Raw genomic sequence first — 27288 nt, forward strand, 5'->3', positions numbered from 1 at the left:
ATAGTCATAATAATAATATGTTTCACAAAAGTAGAGTTGCTGGCTGTGTGTTTCCCTTTCAGACCTAGCAATCTATAGGGCAGATGATGTAAATGTCATTTTTTTCTGTGGCCCACAATTAATGGGGGTGTCATGTGGTCAACACTATGACCAATGCTTTTACTTTTACCCACCTAAAGTCAGGTACCCATTATAGCTGGGTGGACTCAAATTTGCCCTAAAGTTTTACCAGGATTTGAACCAGGGACCCCAGTTTGAAAGCCATGTACTTTACCACTCAGCCACAAGACCTCTATTAGAAGTGTGACTGAGAATCAAAACCTGCTTACCCATCACGTGGGCTAAGGTTTGAGTTCCGTCTTGAGCAGAGTTGCTTTTCCTAAGATTCTTAAGTCAGCACAGGAACAAAACACCCACATGTTCCCTCTCCCCACGAATTTACTAAAGAGGATCCAGAGCACACTGAGCATACATAGAGCATAAAAGTTGGCCAAGCACTGGACAAGTTGGCCAAGCAATACTAATAGTAATAATTTTAATTAATATAATGTTAAAACATAAGAGAGACTAAAGGTGCAATGAGAATCTACCTGGCTAAACTAAAATATAAATAAAACTTTTCCTTACTACTGAACAAAAAATGTCCTGGATATTTTGCGTATTAAGAAAACTTTCTACTAGGAATATATATTTGTTGAAAGTGTGATATTCTCCCCAGGAATATACAAAAAAGGATCCAGAGCACACTGAGCATACATATAGCATAAAAATTCCACAAGTAAGCGCTGGACAAGTTGGCCAAGTACTAGACAAGTTGGCCAAGCACTGGACAAGTTGGCTAAGCACTGGACAAGTTGGCCAAGCACTGGACAAGTTGGCCAAGCACTGGACAAGTTGGCCAAGCACTGGACAAGTTTGCCAAGCACTGGACAAGTTGGCCAAGCACTGGACAAGTTGGCCAAGCACTGGACAAGTTGGCCAAGCACTGGACAAGTTGGCCAAGCACTAGACAAGTTGGCCAAGCACTGGACAAGTTGGCCAAGCACTGGACAAGTTGGCCAAGCACTGGACAAGCTGGACAAGCACTGGACAAGCTGGCCAAGCACTGGACAAGTTGGCCGGCTGTATCTACCCTACCTGCATATAGCGTAACTTTGTTATAGCTTCCTGGGCTCTCTCCTCTGCTGTAGGGGCGTTGGGGTCCACTTTCACCATCTTCTCATATAAATCTTTCCTCAGTACTGGGTTCTTCACTTCCACCTCCAGAAATGTTCTGACAAAAGATGAAACAAAAATTGAGTTGAAACTATGACCACATCATGGTTTATATTATCGATATATCTTATCTTATATCTTACAGACTTTACTTCAAAAAAAAAAGACGATTACGTCCTACGGGTTCCCCCAGGTCAATCTAGTCATGCATGTTAATCAATGAACTAAACAAGTAATGTGTCTTTATCATTATCATAACAATTCTGTTATAGTACTTTGCTTGTTTTTTTTTATGCTCATGCTATTAATAAAAAAGATTTCTGTTTCTTTAATGCATCCAATGAATCTTAACAGGGTTCTAGAATCCATTAAAAAAAAAAGTAGTTATTTTAGTGGGAAACAAAAATGTGAGGTTTAGTAAAATAGATTAATATTTTGTTTGAAAAATTGTGTGTAAAGGCTCTTTGTTTAGAGACTTTATGTGAATATATTATGCTTAAATAGAAGCTTAAAACAAAACAAACTGGACACTACCACATGAGATATACATTATTTAATAATTATTTAATATATCATAATTTTCCTTAAGGAAGTTTTTCAACCATTTAGTGCATTACTGTCTTGTATACATTACATCTTAGACTTCCAGGAAAAAATTAAGTTAAAAGATATTCGCCCACAACTTCATAGGTTGGCTTCAAAGGGCCTGAACAGATTGACAACCAGAGCAGTCCAACGTACCTGGTGCCCATTTTGATGTCCATAATACTTGGGTCATTGAAGTGATGTAGCAAATCTTCTATTTCAATAAAATCTGGACAATACGAGTTCAGGAAGAAAAACAACAACATATTCTGAAAGATTGACCTCACAATGAATTCATACAAACATATAACAACAAATATAAATAAATAAATTATATTATTATTATTATATAGCGCTACTTTCATGCTTATGGCATGCTCAGAGCGCTATGGTTCAATCTCTTTTGAGGACCAGTGGGGGGAGGGGGGTATCTGCAATATGGTTTTCCCTGCTGCCTTTAGGCGCTCAATAAACACAACTGAACCTCGAGCCCCCATCATAGGTAGCAAGCCAAGCCAAGTTCAAGCGTACTTAGCCTCTCGACCACGCTTCCCGGCTAAAGTTAATGCTATGAACAATTATTTGTAACTTATTTTCTATTGTAAAATAAAATACAAATTACGCTTTTATTAAATAGTTCCAAATCTGACATAAAAATATTGTTGAGACAGTATTTATATAAAAAAAAAATTAAAATGTGTTTGAAAATGTAGTCTCAATACTCCGGTACATAAACATCAAAAGAATCATCAAAATATTTTCTTTGCTAACTCCTAGTTAAAAAACAGAATTTACATTTTCACTTATACATTTTCTTCTACCAGACAGTCCAAATGGGTGAGACTGTAAGATGTAAAGGCAAATTCCTCGTCGCATATGCTAGGACAAATTTGTACAAATACTCCTTCTTCCCTAGTGCGATTAGAGCATGGAATGGGTTGCCTGAGCTAGCCAGGAAAACCAATGACTTGGCAGAATTTAAGTCACTGGTTAATATGCATGACTAAATGCAAGACGCGTAGGACGTAATCACCTTCTTTTTTTTGAAGTAACGTCTGTATTATATAAGATAAGATTGTGACGTTATAAATTTGAGGCTGTATGTTAGGATACAGTTAGAGTGCCAGATGATACGATGAGATTGCGTTGATCAGAAAATGCGTTTCTGATATTATAATTTAGTATAAGATTTCTCATTTTTAAACAATTACTGAACAATCCTACAACAACTGAGATCCTTCAACAATGGAAGGCTGCCTGGCCGTGTGGTTTGCGCACTGGACTGTCGTTCGGATTTATCGGCGGTCGAGGGTTCAAACCCTGTCCGCTCCCATCCCCCATCGTCCTGCGGGAGGTCTGGACTAGGAACTAAACTATCTTCAACTCTGAAGGAACATCGAAAACATGTAAAACAAACAAACAAAACAATAAATAGAAAGCTGTAATTCTGGAACTAGGAATCACTTAACTAATATTCACACTGTACAATACAATTTCATGAAACAAGTTAACTGTCGTCGTTCAAGCTCCCAACTGAATATATCCGTTATTTAAATACTTTTTTCCATCTACGTCTCTTCGCATTTGGAAACAACCAATCTCCTCTCTAGTGCACTGAATTTCTCCACCACTCCTTTTAAGGTCTGGAATTAACTTGTCAACACGACCTTGTGAAGCAAACATTCAACCAATGAAAGCATTAATAATTTGTTATTCTAAATGGCCGTGCACTGCCGGAATACAATCTAAAATTAAACTTGATGCAACAGTTGCTTTATGTTATGTGACAATGATAAATGGGTTTGAGCTCAGGACTATCAAAGGATACATTCTCCATTAAACTCCACCTCTCGATGGAATGTTGGCATAATATTTTTAGACTGCTGGTATTCACACAAAGCTTGATAGGCTAGAGTTTCATAGTTTTCTTTCACCAGACGTTTCTTCCATATAGTCTTGGGACCCGCTGGGGCAAAGGAACCTAGGAAAAAAAAAAAAATTAATTAATTCCTACTTTATGTTTAAAAGACACTGTATCGGATCTGAAAGGATCTGATTGGATTGGTCAGATCTGATCTGATTGATCAGATCTGATCTGATTGGTGATCTTTTTTGAAGTAACATCTGTATTATATCAGAAGATCTGATCTGATTGGTCAGATCTGGTCCATCATCCAAGAGGATTCAGAGAGTCAGTTGTACATTTGTACTTTACAACATTTTTTCCTGAGGGTTTAATCATTTCATTTCTTTATATTATGTCATTATATATCTTAAAGTAAAGTAAAGTTAAGTTCCCCTTTCAGACCTTGTGGTCTATAGGGCAGATGATGTAAAGGTCATCTGTTTCTGTGGCCTACAGTTACCAAGGAAGTCATGTGGCCAGCACAACGACAAACCGCCTTTACTTTTCCCTAACTAATGTCAGGTACCCATTAGAGCTGGGTGGACTCAGAAGCGCCTAAGATCCCCAAATTAAAAATCCTAGTCTTCACCAGGATTCGAACCCCGGTCCCCGGTTTGGAAGCCAAGCACTTTACGGCTCAGCCACAGCGCCTCACATGATATATCTTAGTGCCAGTTTATTCCACAAATGAAGTTTGAGTTAGGAAATTAGTCCATAATCTAAACTAGAACTGTGTTCTCTGAATTCTATTCAAAGCAACAGATCATCTCATGCTTGAATGTTTACAATCTAGATTCAGCAGGATCACCAAAGGATGAACACGACCTTACACTAGATAACACAGAGCTATATCAGACCTTTATATTAGACTTACATTACAAACTGATAGACTAATATAATATTAGACTTAATATCATGATAGACCTCTATATTAGACTAATATATTTAACTGATAAACGTCTATATTAGACTAATATATTTAACTGATAGACGTCTATATTAGTCTAATATATTTAACTGATAGACCTCTATATTAGACTAATATATCAAACTGATAGACCTCTATATTAGACTAATATATTTAACTGATAGACGTCTATATTAGACTAATATATTTAACTGATAGACGTCTATATTAGACTAATATATTTAACTGATAGACCTCTATATTAGACTTATATATCAAACTGATAGACCTCTATATTAGACTAATATATCAAACTGATAGACCTCTATATTAGACTAATATATCAAATTGACAGACCTCTATATTAGACTAATATATCAAACTGATAGACCTTTATATTGTACTTGAAATTCTTCAGACCTATTTATATCAGATTACATAACTAGAATTTGTTTCAATAGCACTATTTAGGTTGATCAAAATGTTATTGAATTTTTTAGAATCTTCTCAAGTAGATGTTAAAGAAAAGTATTTCATAAAAAGTTGTAGAATTATTTTTAAAAAAAAAAGTTATTTATGAAATAAATGAACAATAGGAAACTCATTGTTATTTTTGAATGATCCAACTCTCCACTAGTTTAAACTAGCAAGCACTTAAAATCATACAGTCTAATACTGACTTCAATAACTAAGCTACAGACATAACCCTCTAACTCTATAGTAAAGGAACATCCAATGGGCCAATAAAAAGTCTCCTGAACTGACCTGGATGTCCAGCCAACTGTATCCAGGCATTCTTTCTGTTCTTGACCAGTAAGTTGCTTGCTGGGACTGAAAGATCTAAGGCTGCCTGCAGGGGGAGAAACAGGAATTGGGAAGATATAAGTCTACAGATCTCTGGACATGGACATTCATTTTAACACATTCTAGTCAAGACATTCAATTTATAGTATGGGTATGTTATAGTATGTGTATGTTATGTTATAGTAGGTGTATGTTGTTATAGTATGTGTATGTTGTTATAGTAAGTGTATGTTGATGCTTTAGTATGTGTATGTTATGGTATGTTGATGTTATAGTATGTGTATGTTATAGTATATATATGTTATATTATGTGTACATTATAGTATGTGTACATTATAGTATGTGTACATTATAGTATGTGTACATTATAGTATGTGTACATTATAGTATGTGTATGTTATGTAATAGTATGTGTACATTATAGTATGTGTATGTTATGTAATAGTATGTGTACATTATAGTATGTGTATGTGTATGTTATAGTTGTGTACCTTATAGTACGTGTACCTTATAGTATGTGTATGTTATGTTATAGCATGTGTATGTGTACGTTATAGTATGTGTACATTATAGCATGTGTATGTGTACGTTATAGTATGTGTACATTATAGCATGTGTATGTGTACGTTATAGTATGTGTACATTATAGCATGTGTATGTGTACGTTATAGTATGTGTACATTATAGCATGTGTATGTGTACGTTATAGTATGTGTACATTATAGCATGTGTATGTGTACGTTATAGTATGTGTACATTATAGTATGTGTAGGTGTATGTTATAGTATGTGTATGTTATAGTATGTGTAGGTGTATGTTATAGTATGTGTATGTTATAGTATGTGTAGGTGTATGTTATAGTATGTGTACATTATAGCATGTGTATGTGTACGTTATAGTATGTGTACATTATAGTATGTGTAGGTGTATGTTATAGTATGTATATGTTATAGTATGTGTAGGTGTATGTTATAGTATGTGTATGTTATAGTATGTGTAGGTGTATGTTATAGTATGTGTATGTTATAGTATGTGTATGTGTACGTTATAGTATGTGTACATTATAGTATGTGTATGTGTACGTTATAGTATGTGTACGTTATAGTATGTGTAGGTGTACGTTATAGTATGTGTGTTATAGTATGTGTATGTGTATGTTATAGTATGTGTACATTATAGTATGTGTAGGTGTATGTTATAGTATGTGTTTGTTATAGTATGTGCCCTACAATTTTTACTGCACATAGTCTTCTAGCGAAAGCCACCTCCCCCCCCCCACCTCTCATTCATCCTTTCAATCACTCAACACTTTAGGACCTTTCGAGTAATATTTAATTATGTTTAGGTGATACTTTTATAATATTTACCTCTGTCTAGATGATAACAGTATTACTTATATAGTATTATTTGTTATGCTTAGTTGATAATATTGTTACTTTTTACAGTATTATCTAGGTGTGTTTAGTTGATAATGTTACTTCAATCATATCTTGAACATGTTATAATGTAGGCAATTGAAGGAATTAATTGATGAGATTATGATATAATTTGTTCTTGTTTCAATCAAAGAATAAAACAACGTCATGATCCAACATAGGAAGTCAGAGAACAGACTTTAGTTAAATGCTAATGGTATACAAGTTTGTTAAGCATTACCACCTGAGATGAGCCCCCCATTGGAAACAGCAAGGAGGGCTACAACTCACATGGCAAGAAACTGGGCCAGAAAGTGGTGGCGGGAAGGAGTTCATTGCACACTGGCCAGTGACAGACAGGGGCGGAAACTAACAATTAAAAGGGGAAAAAATATACGGGGCCAATACATTTTAAAGTTACAGGATGAATCGGGTTTTGTTTTTAAATTATTGAAATGGTACCTTGCTACGCCCCTGGGGCCAGGCATAGAGCTCCCACTGAGATCCAGTGTTTTTTTTTTAAAGACATGTCCTGCCTTTAACATTCAGAGTTGGGGGAGACTTATACAAGATCTGCAACAGTTTCGCTGGGCTATCCACAGTGACCATGTCAAAAATTTGGATGGACAGTATCACCATTATGTGGAGCTTTGGGGAGAGGGGGGGGGGAGAACAAATTAGTGACGGAAAAGAGTTTTTTTGGTGGTTTTTTTTTGGTAAAGAAATGATCCACCACTTCAAGGTGATGAAGCTCAAACACTGGTGCAAGACAGTGTTCTACTTCCACATAGAACTGATGTCTGAAATGACTGCAGAGCTCCATCAGAGAGAAAGCATTGTGTGTGTGTGTGTGTGTGACAGATGTGAGGACAGGACAAAGTCACAAGTAATTACGATGGCTTAGACTGACAGGGGTTCTTTGGGGGTCGATTGACGATTTGCCAGGGGTCGTGTAAGACCATCGAAAATATGGATTGTTATTGTCTATTCTTCTATTGCAGTATGTGTGTGAGGGGGGGGGGGGTCGCGGCATAGTGGGGGATTGTAAAAAGGGGTCGCCGAGAGTAAAAGGTTGAGAATCGCTGGTTTAGAGCATCCAAAAGTTTAAATGAGACAGGAACACACCGATGCAGTTGGTCAGCTGTGCGGACAAGACCAATGGTGATGGTCAGTGCACTAGTATATGTAGATGTGAGTCTGGTAACAACCACAATGCATTTAGATGTGTTGTGCTACACTATGTGCTAGATAGTGCTAAGTGCTAGACGTGCTCGATCCTGTGTTACACTATGTGCTAGATCTTGTGCTAGATCTTGTGCTAGATCATGTCGTTGTGCTAATGTAATCTTACTTCCCTATTGTGTTTGGGTTCAAAATATGTTTAAAGATTACTCTGTTATGTACTTTGAGGTAACAAGCAATCTCTCTCTCTCTCTCTTCTCTCTCTCTTTACTTTCTCCAACATCTTTCTTTTTCATTTTCATCTCTCTTTCTCTCTCTCAGGTATTTCTTTTTCTCCTCTGCATCTCCCCTCCCTCTCTGTCTTAACTTATAAAATACAGAAACAACAAACAAGTCAATGGTCTTCCTGGCTGACCCATTCCATGCTCTAATAGCACTAGAGAAGAAGCACTTGTACGAATTTGTCCTAGCATATGGAACAAGGAATGTGCCTCTCTAAATTACTTTGGGCATCTCTCTTACTATCTGCATCTCTCTCTCTCTCTCTCTGTTACTCCTTCTATTTCAAGGAATGTGCCTCTCTAAATTACTTTGGGCATCTCTCTCACTATCTGCATCTCTCTCTCTCTCTCTCTGTTACTCCTTCTATTTCAAGGAATGTGCCTCTCTAAATTACTTTGGGCATCTCTCTCACTATCTGCATCTCTCTCTCTCTCTCTCTGTTACTCCTTCTATTTCAAGGAATGTGCCTCTCTAAATTACTTTGGGCATCTCTCTCACTATCTGCATCTCTCTCTCTCTGTTACTCCTTCTATTTCAAGGAATGTGCCTCTCTAAATTACTTTGGGCATCTCTCTCACTATCTGCATCTCTCTCTCTCTCTCTGTTACTCCTTCTATTTCAAGGAATGTGCCTCTCTAAATTACTTTGGGCATCTCTCTTACTATCTGCATCTCTCTCTCTCTCTCTCTGTTACTCCTTCTATTTCAAGGAATGTGCCTCTCTAAATTACTTTGGGCATCTCTCTCACTATCTGCATCTCTCTCTCTCTCTCTCTGTTACTGCTTCTATTTCAAGGAATGTGCCTCTCTAAATTACTTTGGGCATCTCTCTCACTATCTGCATCTCTCTCTCTCTCTCTCTCTGTTACTCCTTCTATTTCAAGGAATGTGCCTCTCTAAATTACTTTGGGCATCTCTCTCACTATCTGCATCTCTCTCTCTCTGTTACTCCTTCTATTTCAAGGAATGTGCCTCTCTAAATTACTTTGGGCATCTCTCTCACTATCTGCATCTCTCTCTCTCTCTCTGTTACTCCTTCTATTTCAAGGAATGTGCCTCTCTAAATTACTTTGGGCATCTCTCTCACTATCTGCATCTCTCTCTCTCTCTCTCTGTTACTCCTTCTATTTCAAGGAATGTGCCTCTCTAAATTACTTTGGGCATCTCTCTCACTATCTGCATCTCTCTCTCTCTCTCTCTCTGTTACTCCTTCTATTTCAAGGAATGTGCCTCTCTAAATTACTTTGGGCATCTCTCTCACTATCTGCATCTCTCTCTCTCTCTCTCTGTTACTCCTTCTATTTCAAGGAATGTGCCTCTCTAAATTACTTTGGGCATCTCTCTCACTATCTGCATCTCTCTCTCTCTGTTACTCCTTCTATTTCAAGGAATGTGCCTCTCTAAATTACTTTGGGCATCTCTCTCACTATCTGCATCTCTCTCTCTCTCTCTCTGTTACTCCTTCTATTTCAAGGAATGTGCCTCTCTAAATTACTTTGGGCATCTCTCTCACTATCTGCATCTCTCTCTCTCTCTCTCTGTTACTCCTTCTATTTCAAGGAATGTGCCTCTCTAAATTACTTTGGGCATCTCTCTCACTATCTGCATCTCTCTCTCTCTCTCTCTGTTACTCCTTCTATTTCAAGGAATGTGCCTCTCTAAATTACTTTGGGCATCTCTCTCACTATCTGCATCTCTCTCTCTCTCTCTGTTACTCCTTCTATTTCAAGGAATGTGCCTCTCTAAATTACTTTGGGCATCTCTCTCACTATCTGCATCTCTCTCTCTCTCTGTTACTCCTTCTATTTCAAGGAATGTGCCTCTCTAAATTACTTTGGGCATCTCTCTCACTATCTGCATCTCTCTCTCTCTCTCTGTTACTCCTTCTATTTCAAGGAATGTGTCTCTCTAAATTACTTTGGGCATCTCTCTCACTATCTGCATCTCTCTCTCTCTCTCTCTGTTACTCCTTCTATTTCAAGGAATGTGCCTCTCTAAATTACTTTGGGCATCTCTCTCACTATCTGCATCTCTCTCTCTCTCTCTCTGTTACTCCTTCTATTTCAAGGAATGTGCCTCTCTAAATTACTTTGGGCATCTCTCTCACTATCTGCATCTCTCTCTCTCTGTTACTCCTTCTATTTCAAGGAATGTGCCTCTCTAAATTACTTTGGGCATCTCTCTCACTATCTGCATCTCTCTCTCTCTCTCTCTGTTACTCCTTCTATTTCAAGGAATGTGCCTCTCTAAATTACTTTGGGCATCTCTCTCACTATCTGCAGCTCTCTCTCTCTCTCTGTTACTCCTTCTATTTCAAGGAATGTGCCTCTCTAAATTACTTTGGGCATCTCTCTCACTATCTGCATCTCTCTCTCTCTCTCTCTCTGTTACTCCTATTTCAAGGAATGTGCCTCTCTAAAATACTTTGGGCATCTCTCAATCTCTCTCTGTTACTCCTTCTATTTCTTATCTCCCCTCCTCTATCCCTCTCTATTCGCACTTCTCGAGATTCTCATGTTCCACCCTGTCACACATAGAACGTGTCAAGGGTATCCCTACGCCAGAATTAGTCTCAAAACGACGCTGCAGCTAAAATTAGTCCAGGGGGGAATAATTCAATCAAACTACGTGACAATCGTGATCCAGATATATCTCGAAGCCATTTAAGGAAATTAATTTTAGTTAGTATAAATATTATACAATGACAATAAGCGAGATAGATCCTTATGTTTTATGCTTCATTTTGAATCTTTTTTTCCCCAGTAAACTTGTAATTGGAATTACTTGTATATTGTGCATTCTTACTAAGAATAGTGAATTAGTTTATTCGTTTGATCATCAATATAGAGTGGCCTCAACCTAACCCAGACTAAATTCAAATATCCTTGGGTATGTTTGGTAATTGGGTCATCGGACTTCACGTCTGGGGGGTACAGAAATGTACTAACCCCACTGTGCCAGCGTCAAACTTTTTCGCACTTTCCCGCCTGAAAATCTTTATACCTCTCTCTCTGTATCTCTCGTCCTTTATTCTTACTTTCACTCTTCACTTTCTCTCGTTCGTTCTCTTTCTCCTATATCTCTTTTTCCCCACACCATTCTCTTTTTTTCCCCACACCATTCTCTTTTTTTCCCCACAGGATTCTCTTTTTTTCCCCACACCATTCTCTTTTTTTCCCCACACCATTCTCTTTTTTTCCCCACAGCATTCTCTCTTTTATTCCCCACAGCATTCTCTCTTTTTTTTTCCCACAGCATTCTCTCTTTTTTTTCCCACAGCATTCTCTCTTTTTTTCCCCACAGCATTCTCTTTTTTTTCCCCACAGGATTCTCTTTTTTTCCCCACAGCATTCTCTTTTTTTCCCCCCACAGGATTCTCTCTTTTTTTCCCCACAGCATTCTCTCTTTTTTCCCCCACAGCATTCTCTCTTTTTTTCCCCACAGCTTTCTCTCTTTTTTCCCCACGGCATTCTCTCTCTCCCTCTCTCTAACTCATTCTCGCTCAATGTATCTGTATCTCTGTATTTCTGTAAAACGAAAGGGAGGCTACTCTCGACTTTCTATCGGTAGCATACGATACAAGACAGCCGTTCACACGACCAAACAATGCCGAGTGCTCGAGTCACCTCCACAACAAAAAAAAAAGGGGGATTGACTGACACGCGGTGGCGACCAACGTGTACAAAATAGAGACAGTGTCTCCTGACAAGTGTCTCATTACAGCAACGTGGGGTGTATTGATATTGCTGACACCGGCAGTGAAGTGGCTGCGCGGTGCACTGACACTAAAGCATAGGAGGAGGAAAAAAAAAGAAGAGCTCCTTGACAGAATGGGAAAGAGTTGGCAGGCGATGGAGATCGATAGGGAACATCTCCAGTAGACATGTAAACAAAAAAGGACAGCTCTGGTTAACATGTGCACACACAGAATCATCACAGAAAGCTTGTACACACAAAAACCAGAAAACATGAACAGACAGTTTAAAAAACAAAAGCGCCAGAAAACGTGTTCAGTTCGAAATGAAGGAAATGACGTGGAGGAGTAAAAACAAAATGGCGGCTTACAAAGCAGACGATGTCGAGTTCATTATGTGGCTAGGTTGCCCTAAAGACCAACTGCCTTTAAAAAAAAAAAAAGTTACGAAAGCTCTTTCAGAAAAGAAAGATTATTGTAACTAAGTCCAAACCTCCTTCAGGACGACAGTGGATGGGAGGATTTGAACTGGGGACTATGGTGACGACAGAACGAAGCACATACCACACGACCAGGCAGCCATCACACAAAGGATATGATTAAGAGCTTGGTAAACTAGGGACATTTAGACTTAAACACCTTTTCCATGTCCATGCCTTGTCTTGTATTGTAAGAGCACGAGTTAGATTGTTTATTGAAATATGTGTTTACTTTAGTGTCCAAGTGTGTGAGTGTTTTACTGTCAAGTTTGTTTTCATTGATGACATTTAAATAGCACTGAAGATCGAACATTAACTGATATTTCAGACGTGACTCTAAACATAACTTCAGTGACAGGCACCATTCAAGACCAATAAGAGCAGAGCGCAACATGAATACAACGCAGGCATGTGCAGTGCACACAGGGTAAGTGTCGTGTGCACTGTGACAACAGACAGGTGCAGTGCACATGGGGTAAGTGTCGTATGCACTGTGACAACAGACAGGTGCAGTGCACATGGGTAAGTGTCGTGTGCACTGTGACAACAGACAGGTGCAGTGCACATGGGTAAGTGTCGTGTGCACTGTGACAACAGACAGGTGCAGTGCACATAGGGTAGGTGTCGTGTGCACTGTGACAACAGACAGGTGCAGTGCACATGGGGTAAGTGTCGTGTGCACTGTGACAACAGACAGGTGCAGTGCACACAGGGTAAGTGTCGTGTGCACTGTGACAACAGATAGGTGCAGTGCACACAGGGTAAGTGTCGTATGCACTGCGGTAACAGACAAGTGCAGTGCACATATGGTAAGTGTCGTGTGCACTCTGACAACACAGACACGCGCAGTGCACACAGGGTAAGTGTCGAGTGCACTGTAACCACACAGACACAATACACTGCAATACAAAACAGTGACACAGCACAGGCGTGATATGTGCAGTGCACTTAAGCGCTACTTTCAACTTAGAAACGCCCATGTGTTGTGCACATCCAACTTCACAAACCTAATGAGAAAAAAAAAAAACAACTCTCCAATAACGAAAGGTTGACTTAACAAGTGTAAAATAAAGATTAACGAATCGTAAAGAAGACTTTATTTTTTTAAATATTGATTACTATTCTGAATAGTGGGAGTAGTCCCGATTACTGCAATGTGAAAAGTCTGTTTGATTAAATGTATATGACATCTGTTTAGTCCTATATTATATTTTGCTCAGGGCACAGATCATGTGTGGTGCCCAAACGGTTCATCAGACTAAAGGGGCAGGTGAAAGGTGTGCAGGGCAGGAGGCTAATATTTTGTCTAGTTCATTATTCATGTTCACTTCTAGGAGTTTCAATTACTCAGGAAACGTACACAAGGCGAAGCCAAAAAAAAAATACAACAACAAAAAAAACAACAACAGAATAAATAAATAAATGCATCAAAGAACATTATAAACACAAAGTAAAAGGGAGGCAAATACTACAGCAAGAACGATAAGTGACGGTGATTAGCAGTGATAAGCACAAAATACGAAGCAAGCATTGCTGTAGTCATGATCAAAACATTTGCAAATAGCACCAGACCAAGCAAAGCACATAACGATACAAAGGGTGAAAGGATATAAAACAGAGCTGAATTATGGGTAGAGTGCAATGTGATAAGCAGTGCAGACGTGACGAATGTCAAGGATAATGCCAAGGGAAGAAGAATATTAATAAAAGCTACATAAAAAAAAGGGGGGTAAAAGATCAAATGCCAACCCACCAGTACAAGAAGGTTGGCGATGGCCGCTATCTGCGTTTGCTGTGTCATGCTCTGGAACGGGTCGCTGGTCAGGCTGCTGGGGTCCGCAGGTGCCGGCTGGCCTGCCCCGGCAGTGCCCGGCGTCTCCACCGCCACGTTCCTGGCAGGGGGGTCGGTGGCTCCGCCGCTGATGTTGTTGTTGGACACCCCCTTCTTGTTGTGCAAGAGCAGCTGGGAGCACCGCTTGCACAGCTGGTCCGACGACATCCTCGGCTTGCGGGAGTCGTCCTCTGGGCCGGTGCCGTTCGCCTCCGCGGCATTGTCACATTTGCAGGTTTCATTGTAGTGCGACTCCCAAATAGGAAACACGTGCTTGGACCCAAACTTACCCTGCTTTGCTTCAATCTCCGCGGCTTCTGGGGTGTCCACCGACAAAGTCAACACGTTTTTAATGGACTGCTGTGAACTGCTGAAGATTTGATTCCTCTCGCCGTTCTTCGTCTTCTTCCTCTTGGCGTTTTTGTCTTTCGCCTTTTTGCTTGGCTCGGGGGGCGTGTCCTCGTGGGGGACCACGTCGCCGCCGTTCTCCTCCGGGGCGTGGTCGACCTCGGAGCCCCCGCTTTTGGTCTTGCTGAGTTTTTTGCGTTTGCTCCGCTTGATCTTCGTGGAGCGCCGGCTGTAGCGCAGCGACTCCACCGAGTCCTCCTCGGCGCCCTCGGCGTGGCTTTGTTGGCAACCCATCGAGTCGCAGAGGCGGAGCTGAAGGTAGAGGTGGTAGCTCTCGACGACTAGGTTTGTCTCTCGTCTGGGGTCAAGAAGAGGGCGTCGCCACTCAGCGAGCATAGGTGTCGCCTCTTCAGGGGCGGCGCGAGGAGGCCAAAGGCCGCGGGCAGTCTGAGCGTGGCGTTGTGGGGAAACGAGCAGATAGTCAAGCATCTGACGCGGCCAGTCGAGACAGCATTATTTCTTTCAGAAACCGAAAAATGACATAAGTAGCGTCTTGAGAAACGTCTTCTTTTTATAATATGAAGACGGTATTTAAATAAAAAAGACTAAACGTTGTTTAGTGCACTACAAATTTGGTGCGCTTCAAATTTCACATTAAAATCAAAATTTATTCACATAGTCGAAAACCATAATCCCTCAATCCCAAACCTAGATACAAATTCATAGGTATTTTCTTATGTTTCAACACAGAACCATGCACATTTAAATCCAGAAGAATATATATATATATATATACACTTACTTTTGTACACTTAATTAAAACTAGCCCACTTTTAGGTCAAAAAAGCAAGAAATAAGATCCAACTGTTGGTCCCAACAGATTTGCAAGTATTGTTTTGGGGTTAGAAGATACAAAGGCACTCTTTTTTTAAAAAAACAATGATTACTCCCTCTATAAGTTGTCGATCTAATTGTAAACAATGATCCCTCTCTTTATAAGCTGTAGATTTTAATCGCCTAATTCAAAAACACAATGCACATTCGTTGGGATTAAAATGGTGTTTCGTAATTTTCCTCTTCCAACTTTTTTGAGCAGGCAACCAAAGAATAGAAGACGCCACCTAGCGTCCATCCAGAAGACTCCACGGCTTGGGGAGGAGGAAGCTCCACTGCTTGAGACGACGTCAGGGGCGGACTAGGACAACTGACGTGCCCGGTCAGGAGGCGATCAAATGTCCAGCTAAAAACAAGATGACATATGAGAGTGTGATTAACAGAATAAATGACACGGGATGACATGTGACATCAAGAAGTCATACTATTTGATCCTACAGTGTTCAATGTACTTATACAGTCTCCTATAAGATACCTTCTTCTCTGTGTCTCCTACTAGATAGACTTTCTCTTATTCCGCCATTTACTGGCCACTAACTACAGAATCTACACTGTAACATCAAGTCAGGGGGAGTCTTATATTTCAAATGAAACAGACAGTCGGTAATAGAACTGAGCGTTTTATTACATGAAAAGCAATTAGTGACTTTAATGGGAATGTTTCTTGAGCTAACAAGGGAAGTAACTTTTTAAATAGATATCTACCACACTGTACACTCGGGTTGATAAAGACTGTTTCTTTCTCTTGTTTGTTTTTTAAATGCAGGATAAAGAAGACATTGTATTTGATGCTAACATTCAAAAACAAAAATAAACCAGAAAAACTTTTTTTTTTAACAAAATGAACGACTTAAATTTAATATATGTAATAGGATAGGATGCCGTTGGAACAAAATACAGACTAACTATACAAGTACAATAGCACTTCGTTTATTCGGAACGTCAAATATCGAAAGCACCTTATACATATTTTGTTTAACAGCATGGTAACTAAGCGGTCTTGCTGATGTGCAGCGAAAGATCAGCTGTCATTTCCTCTCAACACTGGTAGGCTACTACGTATCACGCTTTGTTCCCCTGCATATTTGACTTGAATTTTATCTTTATGTACGGCACGAAATCCCCAAATGAATTTTCTATATATCTTTGGTAAAAAGGACGGTTTATATTAAACATTCGGTTATCCGGATTCCGGCCGATCAATTATCCGGCCGGATCCCGTTCGCAATTAATCCGGAAAATAGACGTTCTACTGTACTACAGTTTATATTGGTTATATTTTTAAAGAAATGCGTGGTGGTAGGGTGGTTAAGCGCTTGGCTTCTGAACCTTGGGTCCTGGATTCGAATCTCGGTGAAGACTTAAATTTTGAAATTTGGGGATTTTTAGGGCGTCCCTGAGTCCAGCCAACTCTAATGGGTACTCGACTTAAGTTAGGGGAAAGTAAAGGCGATTGATCATTGTGCTGGCCACACGACACTCTGCTCGTCAACCTTTGGCCACATAAACAGATAACTTTAACATCATCTGGCCTGTAGATCGCAAAGTTTCAAAGTGGAACCTTTTTTTACTGCATAACAGATCGTAATCGTGAGAAGCACTCCCATCTAGAACAGCAGTTCTCAACCTTATAGAATCGGTGACCCCTGTTTACAAACCCCCACTCTGCCGCGACCCCACCCCCCCACACACACACACATACAGCAATAGAAGAATAAACAATAGCAATCCATAGTTTCGATGGTCTTAGGCGACCCCTGGCAAATGGTCAATCGACCCAGAAAGGGATCGCGACCCACAGGTTGAGAACCCCTGATCTAGAACGTTGTACTGGCTTAGAGTAAAACAGAACGATACGAATTCCATTGGCTGTAGAGCCTCGACTTATTTAAATTCTATATGCCAATACGTTTATTAGTTTAAACAATGAAAAGAACTAGAAAAAAAAAAACAATCCCATAATTCCACACCATCTCATGGTTAGACTATGTACAAGAGGGGGGAAACAAATCTGTCAGCCAAACAGGTTTGTAAGGAATAAAACATGCAGCTAAAGTATTCAGTTAGTAGAGCGTTCATTTCGTGGAGACGCAGACGACACGAGAGAATTATTACACAGCCAGTAAGAGCGCGCAAACACACATGCACATCACACACACACACGAGACAATGCGCGAGGTTTTAATGAACAAGTATAAAAAGTGATTATCTCCCCAATAAAGGGAGATAACAGGAGAAGAGAATAAAGGAATGTTCTGTTGAACTATTCAATAGCTATATAGAGCGACCAATCAAACAAGACTCTTTGTCTCGGCATTCAGCCAGTCCTGGATCTTTGTAAATGTGTGTGTCTTGGTTGTATTCTCAATTGAATTAGATTTGTCTCAAAGAGTTTCTATACTTTCACCTGTAGCCGAGCTTTAGGCATATCTAATACTATGGAAGCGGGGCCCCGTGTTCCATGTCTGTCACCCCAGGGCCCCGTGATCTGTGTCTGTCGCATATCATTTACTATGGAAGCAGGGCCCCACGTTCCACGTCATTGTGTGATGGAGGCTGGGCAGCTCTAATCCTGTTATCTAACTACGATCATTCACCGACAAACTTTTTTTTTGGGGTACAGCGAGTGGTTTTGCAATTGGGTAGGTTAAAATAATAATAATAATAACAAGACTATCTGAAACTTAAGTTAAGTGGATTGTTTATCACTATATAAGCTTCTCTATCTGGAGAAAAAAAAATCCTTTAACAACAACAACAAAAAAAAAAAAAAAAAAAGGTGAGGACGAATTTCGCACATACAACTGTCTCTCAATATTGTCTCCCTTATTCGTTAATAGACTAAAAAATTAATTACCAATATTTCATTGACGAAGTGGTTAATTTTTTTCTAAGCACAATACGATTGTCCAAAATTTCCAATTGATTCGAGAATGGGTGTGGGGAAACAATGTCAGCAATTTATATTGGGGGACCAAACCCTACATATTTAGCCATTATTATTATTATTATTTTCCCTTGTCGATATCAAACAAAATAATTAATTACAAGTAGTTAACTGAGTATTTGGTGGTTTTTTTTTTTTTTATATCTGATTCATGTCTAGTGTAGGCCATAAAATATTTACGCTTTTTCAAATTGATCCGAGAATGGGTGTGGGAGAAATAACGTGTACAAACTTTTGACCTGAAAGACAGACAGAGTGAGTTGATGTAAACTGTGAAACAATGATACGCAAACTGCTTCCTCTACTTCACATGTGTTTAATAAACTCTGTTCAATGTCAGATTAAACAAAATAACGCCACAGTTGGTAACAGCTCTATCAATGCAGGGCCGGCCTTAGACCACTGCAACCTATGCGGCAGCAGGGGGCCCCGCACCTTCATAGGCCCCACGCTCATTCTAGGTTTAAGTTATTGAATTTAAACGTTATAACATAGATTTTAAGATTTCCCACGGCCTTCTGATTTTCCAGGAGCTCCTGGAAATCTACTGAAATCGCAAAATATATGAAAAAGTCCTCGAAATATGAAGTTGTTAAAATTTCCAGAAAACTCAAATCTCATTTTGGGGTGCCATTCAATTTGATAAACGCCAATCCTAATCACGATTAAAAAAAAAACGGCATTATCAGCTTTCATTTAATAAAAATGTAATCCAAAGATGAAGTTATTTTATAATAAAAAATCTTTTACTTATTATCCTTATCCCTACCCTGACTGGGCCAATGTAAGTGAGATGCTATAGAAAGATCCTAGGTATCACATACAAAGACCGCAGCCCAAAAGAAGAGATTAAAGACAGGATTAGTACAGCGATAGGACCCCACGATGACCTGCTAACTACTGTGGGGAAAACAAAGCAAATTAAAACTCTATGGCCACATCACAAGGTCCTCAGGGCTCACAAAGACCTTCCTTCAGGGAACAGTAGCAGGAAAAGGAAGAAGAGGCAGACAGAGAAAGCGATGGGAAGACAGCATAAAAGAATAGACTTTGAAAGATATTCTATCCAAGGCAAAAGACAGGAATGGAGAAATGTGGTCAACAGATCTTGTGTGGTGCCCCAACGGTCCAACAGACTAAGGGACAGGTGAAAATGAAGATGAAGGAAAGAAACATCGAGTTCTGCAAGAATAAATCTCTATGAATGGGGAGGAGGGAGGCGTTTGTTGAGTGGCTCGAGCCCCTCAAGTGGAAACAACCTAAAGATGTGTTGGCCTTGGAGTGTGCTTTACCACTAAACATACCTACCCGAGAGGCAATAAATGAGGTCTAGAAAACACTCATGCGTGACGCAGACCTGTGTATTCATTCACGGGACAAGTACTATGACATCAGGTCAGTACACTCAAGGCCAATAGTTATAGACGGCCTGAAAACACTGACCTGTGGGCAGTTTAGACCAATAGCTCGTTGCCACGTCACACGCTGTGACGTCACAATTCGTGGTCATCATCAAAACAAGATGGACGAGCTCTATACACACTTAGCCTTTCTTTACACACGTCAATACGGACACCAAAGTCAAACCAAATGACAAGACACAAAGTCAAACCAAATGACAAGACACCAAAGTCAAACCAAATGGCAAGACACAAAGTCAAACCAAATGACAAGACACAAAGTCAAACCTAATGACAAGACAACAAAGTCAAACCAAATGACAAGACAACAAAGTCAAACCAAATGACAAGGCACAAAGTCAAACCAAATGACAAGGCACAAAGTCAAACCAAATGACAAGACACAAAGTCAAACCTAATGACAAGACACCAAAGTCAAACCAAATGACAAGAGACAAAGTCAAACCAAATGACAAGACACCAAAGTCAAACCAAATGACAAGACACAAAGTCAAACCAAATGACAAGACACAAAGTCAATCCTAATGACAAGACACCAAAGTCAAACCAAATGACAAGATACCAAAGTCAAACCAAATGGCAAGACACAAAGTCAAACCAAATGACAAGACACCAAACTCAAACCAAATGACAAGACACCAAAGTCAAACCAAATGACAAGACACCAACAAAGTCAAACCCAATTTATTGTTAAATAGAAAGTGGTTACATAAATGAACACTTATGTAAATGTGTGTTATTGATAGAAAGATTGAATGCTGACACTGGCTTGATTGTACGAGACATAACAACACCAATAATGTCTTCCAGCAACGTTGAGAATATCTAAGTTAATATTTCATATTGGCTACTCATTAGGAGCAGGAGTATTTTTATGTCAAAATTTAAAATATGCAAAACATTCCAAACCAATAAAATAACGCACAATATCTATTACATTTTTGAAACTACATAGTTTCTTTTCAAATACAGACAGAAAGTTAGTATGTACCTAACCTAACGTGCACGCAGATCAATATATATATTTTGGAAAGTGAAAGAATAACTCCTCTAAGAGTGTCTAAATAAGACGCAATAAGTCCGGAGACGGTCCCGCACATACAAGTGGGAACCACCATTTGCCAAGCCGCGGGCCGAATGTCCCAGCTAAGTTCTCCCCAGGAATGATACGCTTTCTGTGATGCACTTTCACATACAATGACAACATCACTGTAACGACAGCCAGTCATGTGCAAACATTGATTCAAAACGTAACTGCGACCACGGTATCGGTCGTGCTAACAGCCAGGGAGACAAGAGGAGGAGGGAGGGAGGTAGAGTAACTTGTGAGAGACAAGAGGAGGAGGAAGGTTGGGTGGAGTAACTTGTGAGAGACAAGAGGTTATCGTGCCTTCCACTGATACCATAAGCTCCTGCGTCGTTATAATCCTGGACCGTGGCACTATCAGTCTAATTGAAACCAGTTGAAATTACTACTGAAAGCAAACATTACATCCGGTCCCCTAACCGATTACAATCTATTTCATGGTTAATTCTTTATAACACAAAAGGTCCACTTCCTAGATCAATTATAGCAAACTAGTTCAAGTTGAATCACTAGCTAAAAACATAGATTCTCTAATTATCGCGAGGTGTTGGACCTACGAAAGAAATTATTTAAAAACTCGAATTCCTTCAATTTCTGCTCCGTCCAAGCCATACAGACACTATGTGGAACTTACACTAATAGTTTAATGAAAACAAAACATTCCTCAACCTGTGATATATTCTCATCTCATGCTACGGAGGGAGGGGATGTAACCCGTCTGGCAATGTTGAAAAAAAAAGCTCGAAGTATAGGTCACGGCGGACCCAACTTCTTAAATGTGCGTGTGGTAAAAAAAGGGGACGAAGAGCTTATGTGACTACAAATCTACAGGGGTGGGGGGGGGGGAACTCTCACCATGAAACAAAACAAAAATCTTATATACGTGAAAGAACCGCATAAACACTACCATTAATTTGTATCTCCATTTTCTGTATCCAACAAAATAAATAAATTACCACTAATTAACTACTTTGCTTTTTTTTTTTTATTTGATTCAAGAGTTGTCTTCGAAATTAAGTAATTGTACAAAGTTTCAACTGGATCCGAGAATGGGAAGTGGGAGAAATAACAAAATGAAACATGTACAAGATTTGTGACAGACAGACGGACAGACAGACAGACAGAGTGATTTAATAAAAGCTTTGCAAAAAGTTCCATTAAACCAGTTTTAGACTTGTTTTAACGAATGCCAGGGACTCAAAGTGGCATGAAATGAAAAAAAAAAAAGATGTATCCTTCAATATTTAATGAAGTCCCCGGCCTCCAACAAGATTCAGACTCAAAAGATTTTCGGTCAGTAGCCGCGAATCATGCCACTCGTACAATCAACCATTGAAAGAGATGCAACTTTAATCCGTCGCTTCAAAGATATTTGACAAAATGACAAATAGAGTTTGTGTTACCACACAAACTCAGAGGCGGCTCCGACAGACGATACAAGTACTTTGATGATATTTAATTATTTCTTTTTTTTTTTTAACCCTTAAAACGCGTGTGGTAGTTTAGCCTCTAAACATCAGACTTGTGTTTGCACTCATTGTAAAACAGTTCAGCACTTTAAGGGTTAAATCTGTTTTAATTACAGACATCAAGAAAAGTTGTGAAACATTTTTAATGAATGGAACTCCATCTTGACTTGGATAAAAGCAACATCTACGCCACCAGAAAGGACGCCCCCAAGGTTCAGTGCCACATTTACTTTCCACTAAATACAAGATCTGGTTACAAGTATCCGTTGATGTAATGCCTAACGGAGGACGAGGTGGCTGAGTGGTTAAGCGTTTGGCTTCGAGCCTGTGGTCCCAGGTTCGAATTTCGGTGAAGACTGGGAACTTAAATTTCGTCATTTTTAGACCTCCCCTCAATCCACCCAGCTCGAATGGCTATAGATTGGGGAAAGTAAAGGCCGTTGGTCGTTGTGCTGGCCACAAGACACCCTGGTCGCTAACCGTTGGCGAAGAAACAGATGACCATAACACCACCTGCCCTACAGATCGCAAGTTCTGAAAGGGAGGGAACTATGTAATCCCTAACATTTTGTCCTCCATAACGATTACAATTCCTTGAAATGTGACATAGTTCTTTGGATTTACAGTAAAACTTCAAAATGGCCATCGATCGGAAGGCAGCAGAATGAGAGAGAGAAAAAAAAAGGCGGGGGTTGTGGTAGGGAGAAGGAGAGAAACTCTTTTGTTTTCCTCTTAGATGTAAAAAGACATTCGAACACTATCGATCAACACTAACCTATATTCTCAAGTGTATTTAGAGGTCTAGTCTTCACAACAACAATAAAAAAAAAAGTTACAACCATTCTAAACCCGGAAGTGAGATGAAAGGTTAGTTCCAAGTGTATATTGATATTTACATTTATACAACGTTACGACATCAGCCAAAGAAGAAAAAAAAAAGGCAATTCGATGAGGCTAGAATATCAGGCAAAGCAAAGATTAAGATTTATTAACAAACTTTCCTTTGATGGTAATGGGGGGTCACTGTAAAGTGGAGCTAATTCAATACACAGCTTCAGCTAGAATTTGTAAGTATGCTTGCGCACAAACCCACGCGCGCACGCACCCCCCCCCCCCCACACACACACTCACAAGACACTTCTCATAGATCATTTATTTATAGTAGGATCTGTGAAAACTTGTATTAGCACTTAACTTTGAACCGCCGATACCCTGAAACCCGATAGATTCCGAAGACAAGATATATCAAGCTGCGGGAGATATTTATAGAAACAATAAAGAAAGAAAGATAACCCAAAGCACTGTTGCTTTTATTATCGTCCCGCTCTTTCTGCTTCCTACTTTCGTACAACAAAAAAATGGACGTTCGATCGTGTTCCTGATTGAAATCAAATATGTGTTAATCAGTTGTATCTGCACAAATAATTCTTTAAAATGTAACGTAGGCGAATATCAGGCAATATGTTTCGTTAATATTAAACCTTTTTACAACTAGCAAATGTAAAAAAGATTGTCCATCTGGGAAGCACCGCATCAGAAGAAACCCACCTAGATCAGTGATGCCCAACCTAATTCGCCCCGCGGGCCATTTTAATTCCCATCCCTCGTCTCGCGGTAGAATTCTGTGTTTTTAATACTTAACTAATAGGTTATTTGACAATTATATTTTTTTTTTTAGACATTAGAAAACAGCGGTACCCCCGCCAAAGTAGCGCGAATAAAATAGCGCCGACTAAATAGAGCAGGGAAAAAAATATTATTTCAGTCATTTTGAAAGAACTACTTTAGATACCGATATCGTAAAATATGAGTAGAGCCAATATTTTTTTAAATTATATGAATGGCAAGTAGTCATTTGCGGGATATTTTAAAACATAGATATGCAAAAATTATAATAAGCTAAAATGAATAATTTCAAATTATAAAATTTACTTATATTCCAAAAGTGTACTTTGAAAACAGGCAAAGATAGTTTGACCATCTTTTATTCGCGACTCAAACCAAAAAAATGCCGCCATATTTATTTTAAAATGCCGTTTTTATGCTGTTGTTTTATTAAACAGCCACATTTTCTTTACAAAATAAATATGTTGGCTTATTATCATGTTCAACATTAAAGTAAAGATAAGTTCACTTTTCCTGGTTGAAAAATGTTAAAGGTCAAGAAACCAATCCATCAGAGAAAAAATGAGGGCCCAAACGTAGGTAAAGATACATTTTTTCAACCTTTTTTTCTTTTTGTTTGGAAGGGGGATTTCGGCGGGCCGGATCTGACCCGCGGGCCGCATTTTGGGCATCACTGACCTAGATAATAAAACTTCAGTGTTGCACCTACCAGTGCTGCTTTTGGCAGACCTAAAGGACAAATGTGGCAACGGAGAAGACTCCACAGCATATCCACAAAAACTGAAAGTCTACAGTGCTGCAGTTCTCCCGTCACTCTTATATGCATCTGGACCTTTTATTCCCGCCACATCAAAAAGCTAAACTCCTTCCAACTTCGCTGCCTAAGGACTATCCATAAGGTGCGTTGGTCTGACCACATGCCGGATACTGAAAACCTAAAGTTATCTAAAGGTATCAGTATCCATGACCAGTAAAAGGGTCCCAACTTCGATGGGCGGGACATGTAGTCCGCATGCCAGACAATCGTCTTCCCAAACGACTTCTGTACTGGGAGCTGTGTGTATTGCACAAATAATGTATTTTTGAAGCCGTATGTTACAATAATATATTTGTGTTTAGGATTGGTCTTTGGCTGCAAAATAATGCCGGTGATTCATTGATTTGCTGTTTTTCTTTTCCGGTCAGTTTGACTGAACTTGATTGTACGGAGTCCAATTATATAGGATTTTTTTATACTTTATAGAACTCCTAGAAGATTGCACGTTATTACAAAGCTAATATCAACTCGCTCTGTCTGAATGGAATCTTGTATACGATATTTCGCTCACTTTCCAATCTCGGATCAAATTGAAATTCTGCACAAATATTTCTTGTCGATGACAAGAAATGAAATCTCAGACGGGGGGGGTGGGGGGATGTAGGGGGGCTGAAGAGACTTCCTAACAGCAGACAGGGGAGGGGGAGGAAGAGGATTCAAAAACTAAATATTTTTAAGGGGGTGGGGATTTTTTTTTCCCCTTTAAGACCTTGTGGTCTATAGCGCAGAGGATGTAAAGGTCATCTGTTTCTGTGGCCTACGGTTAACGAGGGTGTCATGTGGCCAGCACAACGACCAGCCGCCTTTACGTTTCACCAACTAATGTCAGGTACCCATTAGAGCTGGGTGGACTCAGAGGCGCCCTAAAGATCCTGCAATTAAAGATACCAGTCTTACCAGGATTTGAACCAGGGATTCCGGTTTGAAAGCCATGTACTTTACCACTCGGCCACCACACCTCTATTAGAAGTGTAACTGAGAATCAAAACTCGCTTACCCATCAAGTGGGCTAAGGTTTGAGTTCCGTCTTGAGCAGAGTTGCTTTTCCTAAGATTCTTAAGTCAGCACAGAAACAAAACTCCCAGATGTTCCCTCTCCCCACGAATTTACTAAAGAGGATCCAGAGCACACTGAGCATACATAGAGCATAAAAGTTGGCCAAGCACTGGACAAGATGGCCAAGCACTGGGCAAGTTGGCCAAGCACTGGACAAGTTGGCTAAGCACTGGACAAGTTGGCCAAGCACTGGACAAGTTGGCCAAGCACTGGACAAGTTGGCCAAGCACTGGACAAGTTGGCCAAGCACTGGACAAGTTGGCCAAACACTGGACAAGTTGGCCAAGCACTGGACAAGTTGGCAAAGCACTGGACAATTTTCCAAGCACTGGACAAGATGGCCAAGCACTGGACAAGGCCAAGCACTGGACAAGATGGCCAAGCACTGGACTCAGAGGTGCCCAAAGATCACGAAATTGAAAATCCCAGTCTACACCAGGATATGAAATCGGGACCCCCGGTTCGGAAGCCAAGCGCTTTACCGCTCAGCCACCGCGCCTCTAAGGTCGTGTGGATTGTCTCTCTTTATGTAAGGGAGCAATTAGATGCTAAAAAGTTTTCTAAGCATTGAAAACTTTATTCATAAAAAAAACGACTAAATTGGCAACACTTCTTACCGTTTCTTAATGTTTGTGATGCTTGTGGTGCACTTGCCAACTGCCTCGCATAGAAAGAAAACAAAAGTGATTTAACACAACGTCTCATCACCTCTGAGTGCAGGGGGGAGTGACGAAACCCACTAAAACTTTTTTAATGACCTGCCAATGCCAGAAAAAAACAATTAGTGATTTATGTCCCGATGATGGCAGAGCAACGTAATGGGGTCAAGTCAGCCTGGCTTAGTCGTGCCACTCTGGATGCCTAGGGCTAGCCAACTCGGTGTGAGAAAGACAAAATATCAGACAGAGGGTATGGTTTGCTATCCCACCAAAACATTCAGCCCAGCGGTTCTCAACCTTGTCAAACACGCGTGTTATATGTTAAGAGCGAAAAAAAACACATTAATGTTCGCGGTTTATTACGTCAGGAAATTCCGAGATACGCCGAGAAATGCCGAGATACGCCGAGAAATTCCGAGATACGCCGAGAAATGCCGAGATACGCCGAGAAATGCCGAGATACGCCGAGAAATTCCGAGATACGCCGAGAAATGCCAAGATATGCTATATATTCGACAGTTAAGATGGACAAAAAGGCTAGCAAGTTAGGCGAAAGAAATTGAAAGAATTTAGCAATTAAGTTCCTCGGGAGTAAAATAAGAGTGGATACCCTGGGGAAAGGTATAAAATGTCAATAGCAAATAATACTCTTTATCAACAAATCA

At 39.8% G+C, this 27288-nt stretch overlaps 1 protein-coding gene across 3 annotated transcripts in view; it reads right to left on the reverse strand.

Moving 5' to 3' along the window:
* Positions 1-27288, reverse strand: part of LOC106060110 (inositol-trisphosphate 3-kinase homolog) — a 55937-nt gene that overhangs the window by 7739 nt on the left and 20910 nt on the right. For 2 of the 3 annotated variants that reach the window (XM_056013969.1, XM_056013968.1), the window contains exons 2-6: positions 14222-15887; positions 5379-5463; positions 3629-3781; positions 1957-2029; positions 1138-1273 (exon numbers count right to left, since the gene is read on the reverse strand). In XM_056013969.1, coding sequence (XP_055869944.1) covers positions 1138-1273; positions 1957-2029; positions 3629-3781; positions 5379-5463; positions 14222-15136 — 1362 coding nt within the window. In that variant the 5' untranslated portion in view covers positions 15137-15887. The remainder of the gene's footprint in view (positions 1-1137; positions 1274-1956; positions 2030-3628; positions 3782-5378; positions 5464-14221; positions 15888-27288) is intronic. The other variant, XM_056013971.1, reaches the window with a different exon arrangement.

The sequence above is a fragment of the Biomphalaria glabrata genome, chromosome 16 (genome assembly GCF_947242115.1).
Source record: "Biomphalaria glabrata chromosome 16, xgBioGlab47.1, whole genome shotgun sequence".
NCBI lineage: Eukaryota > Metazoa > Mollusca > Gastropoda > Planorbidae > Biomphalaria > Biomphalaria glabrata.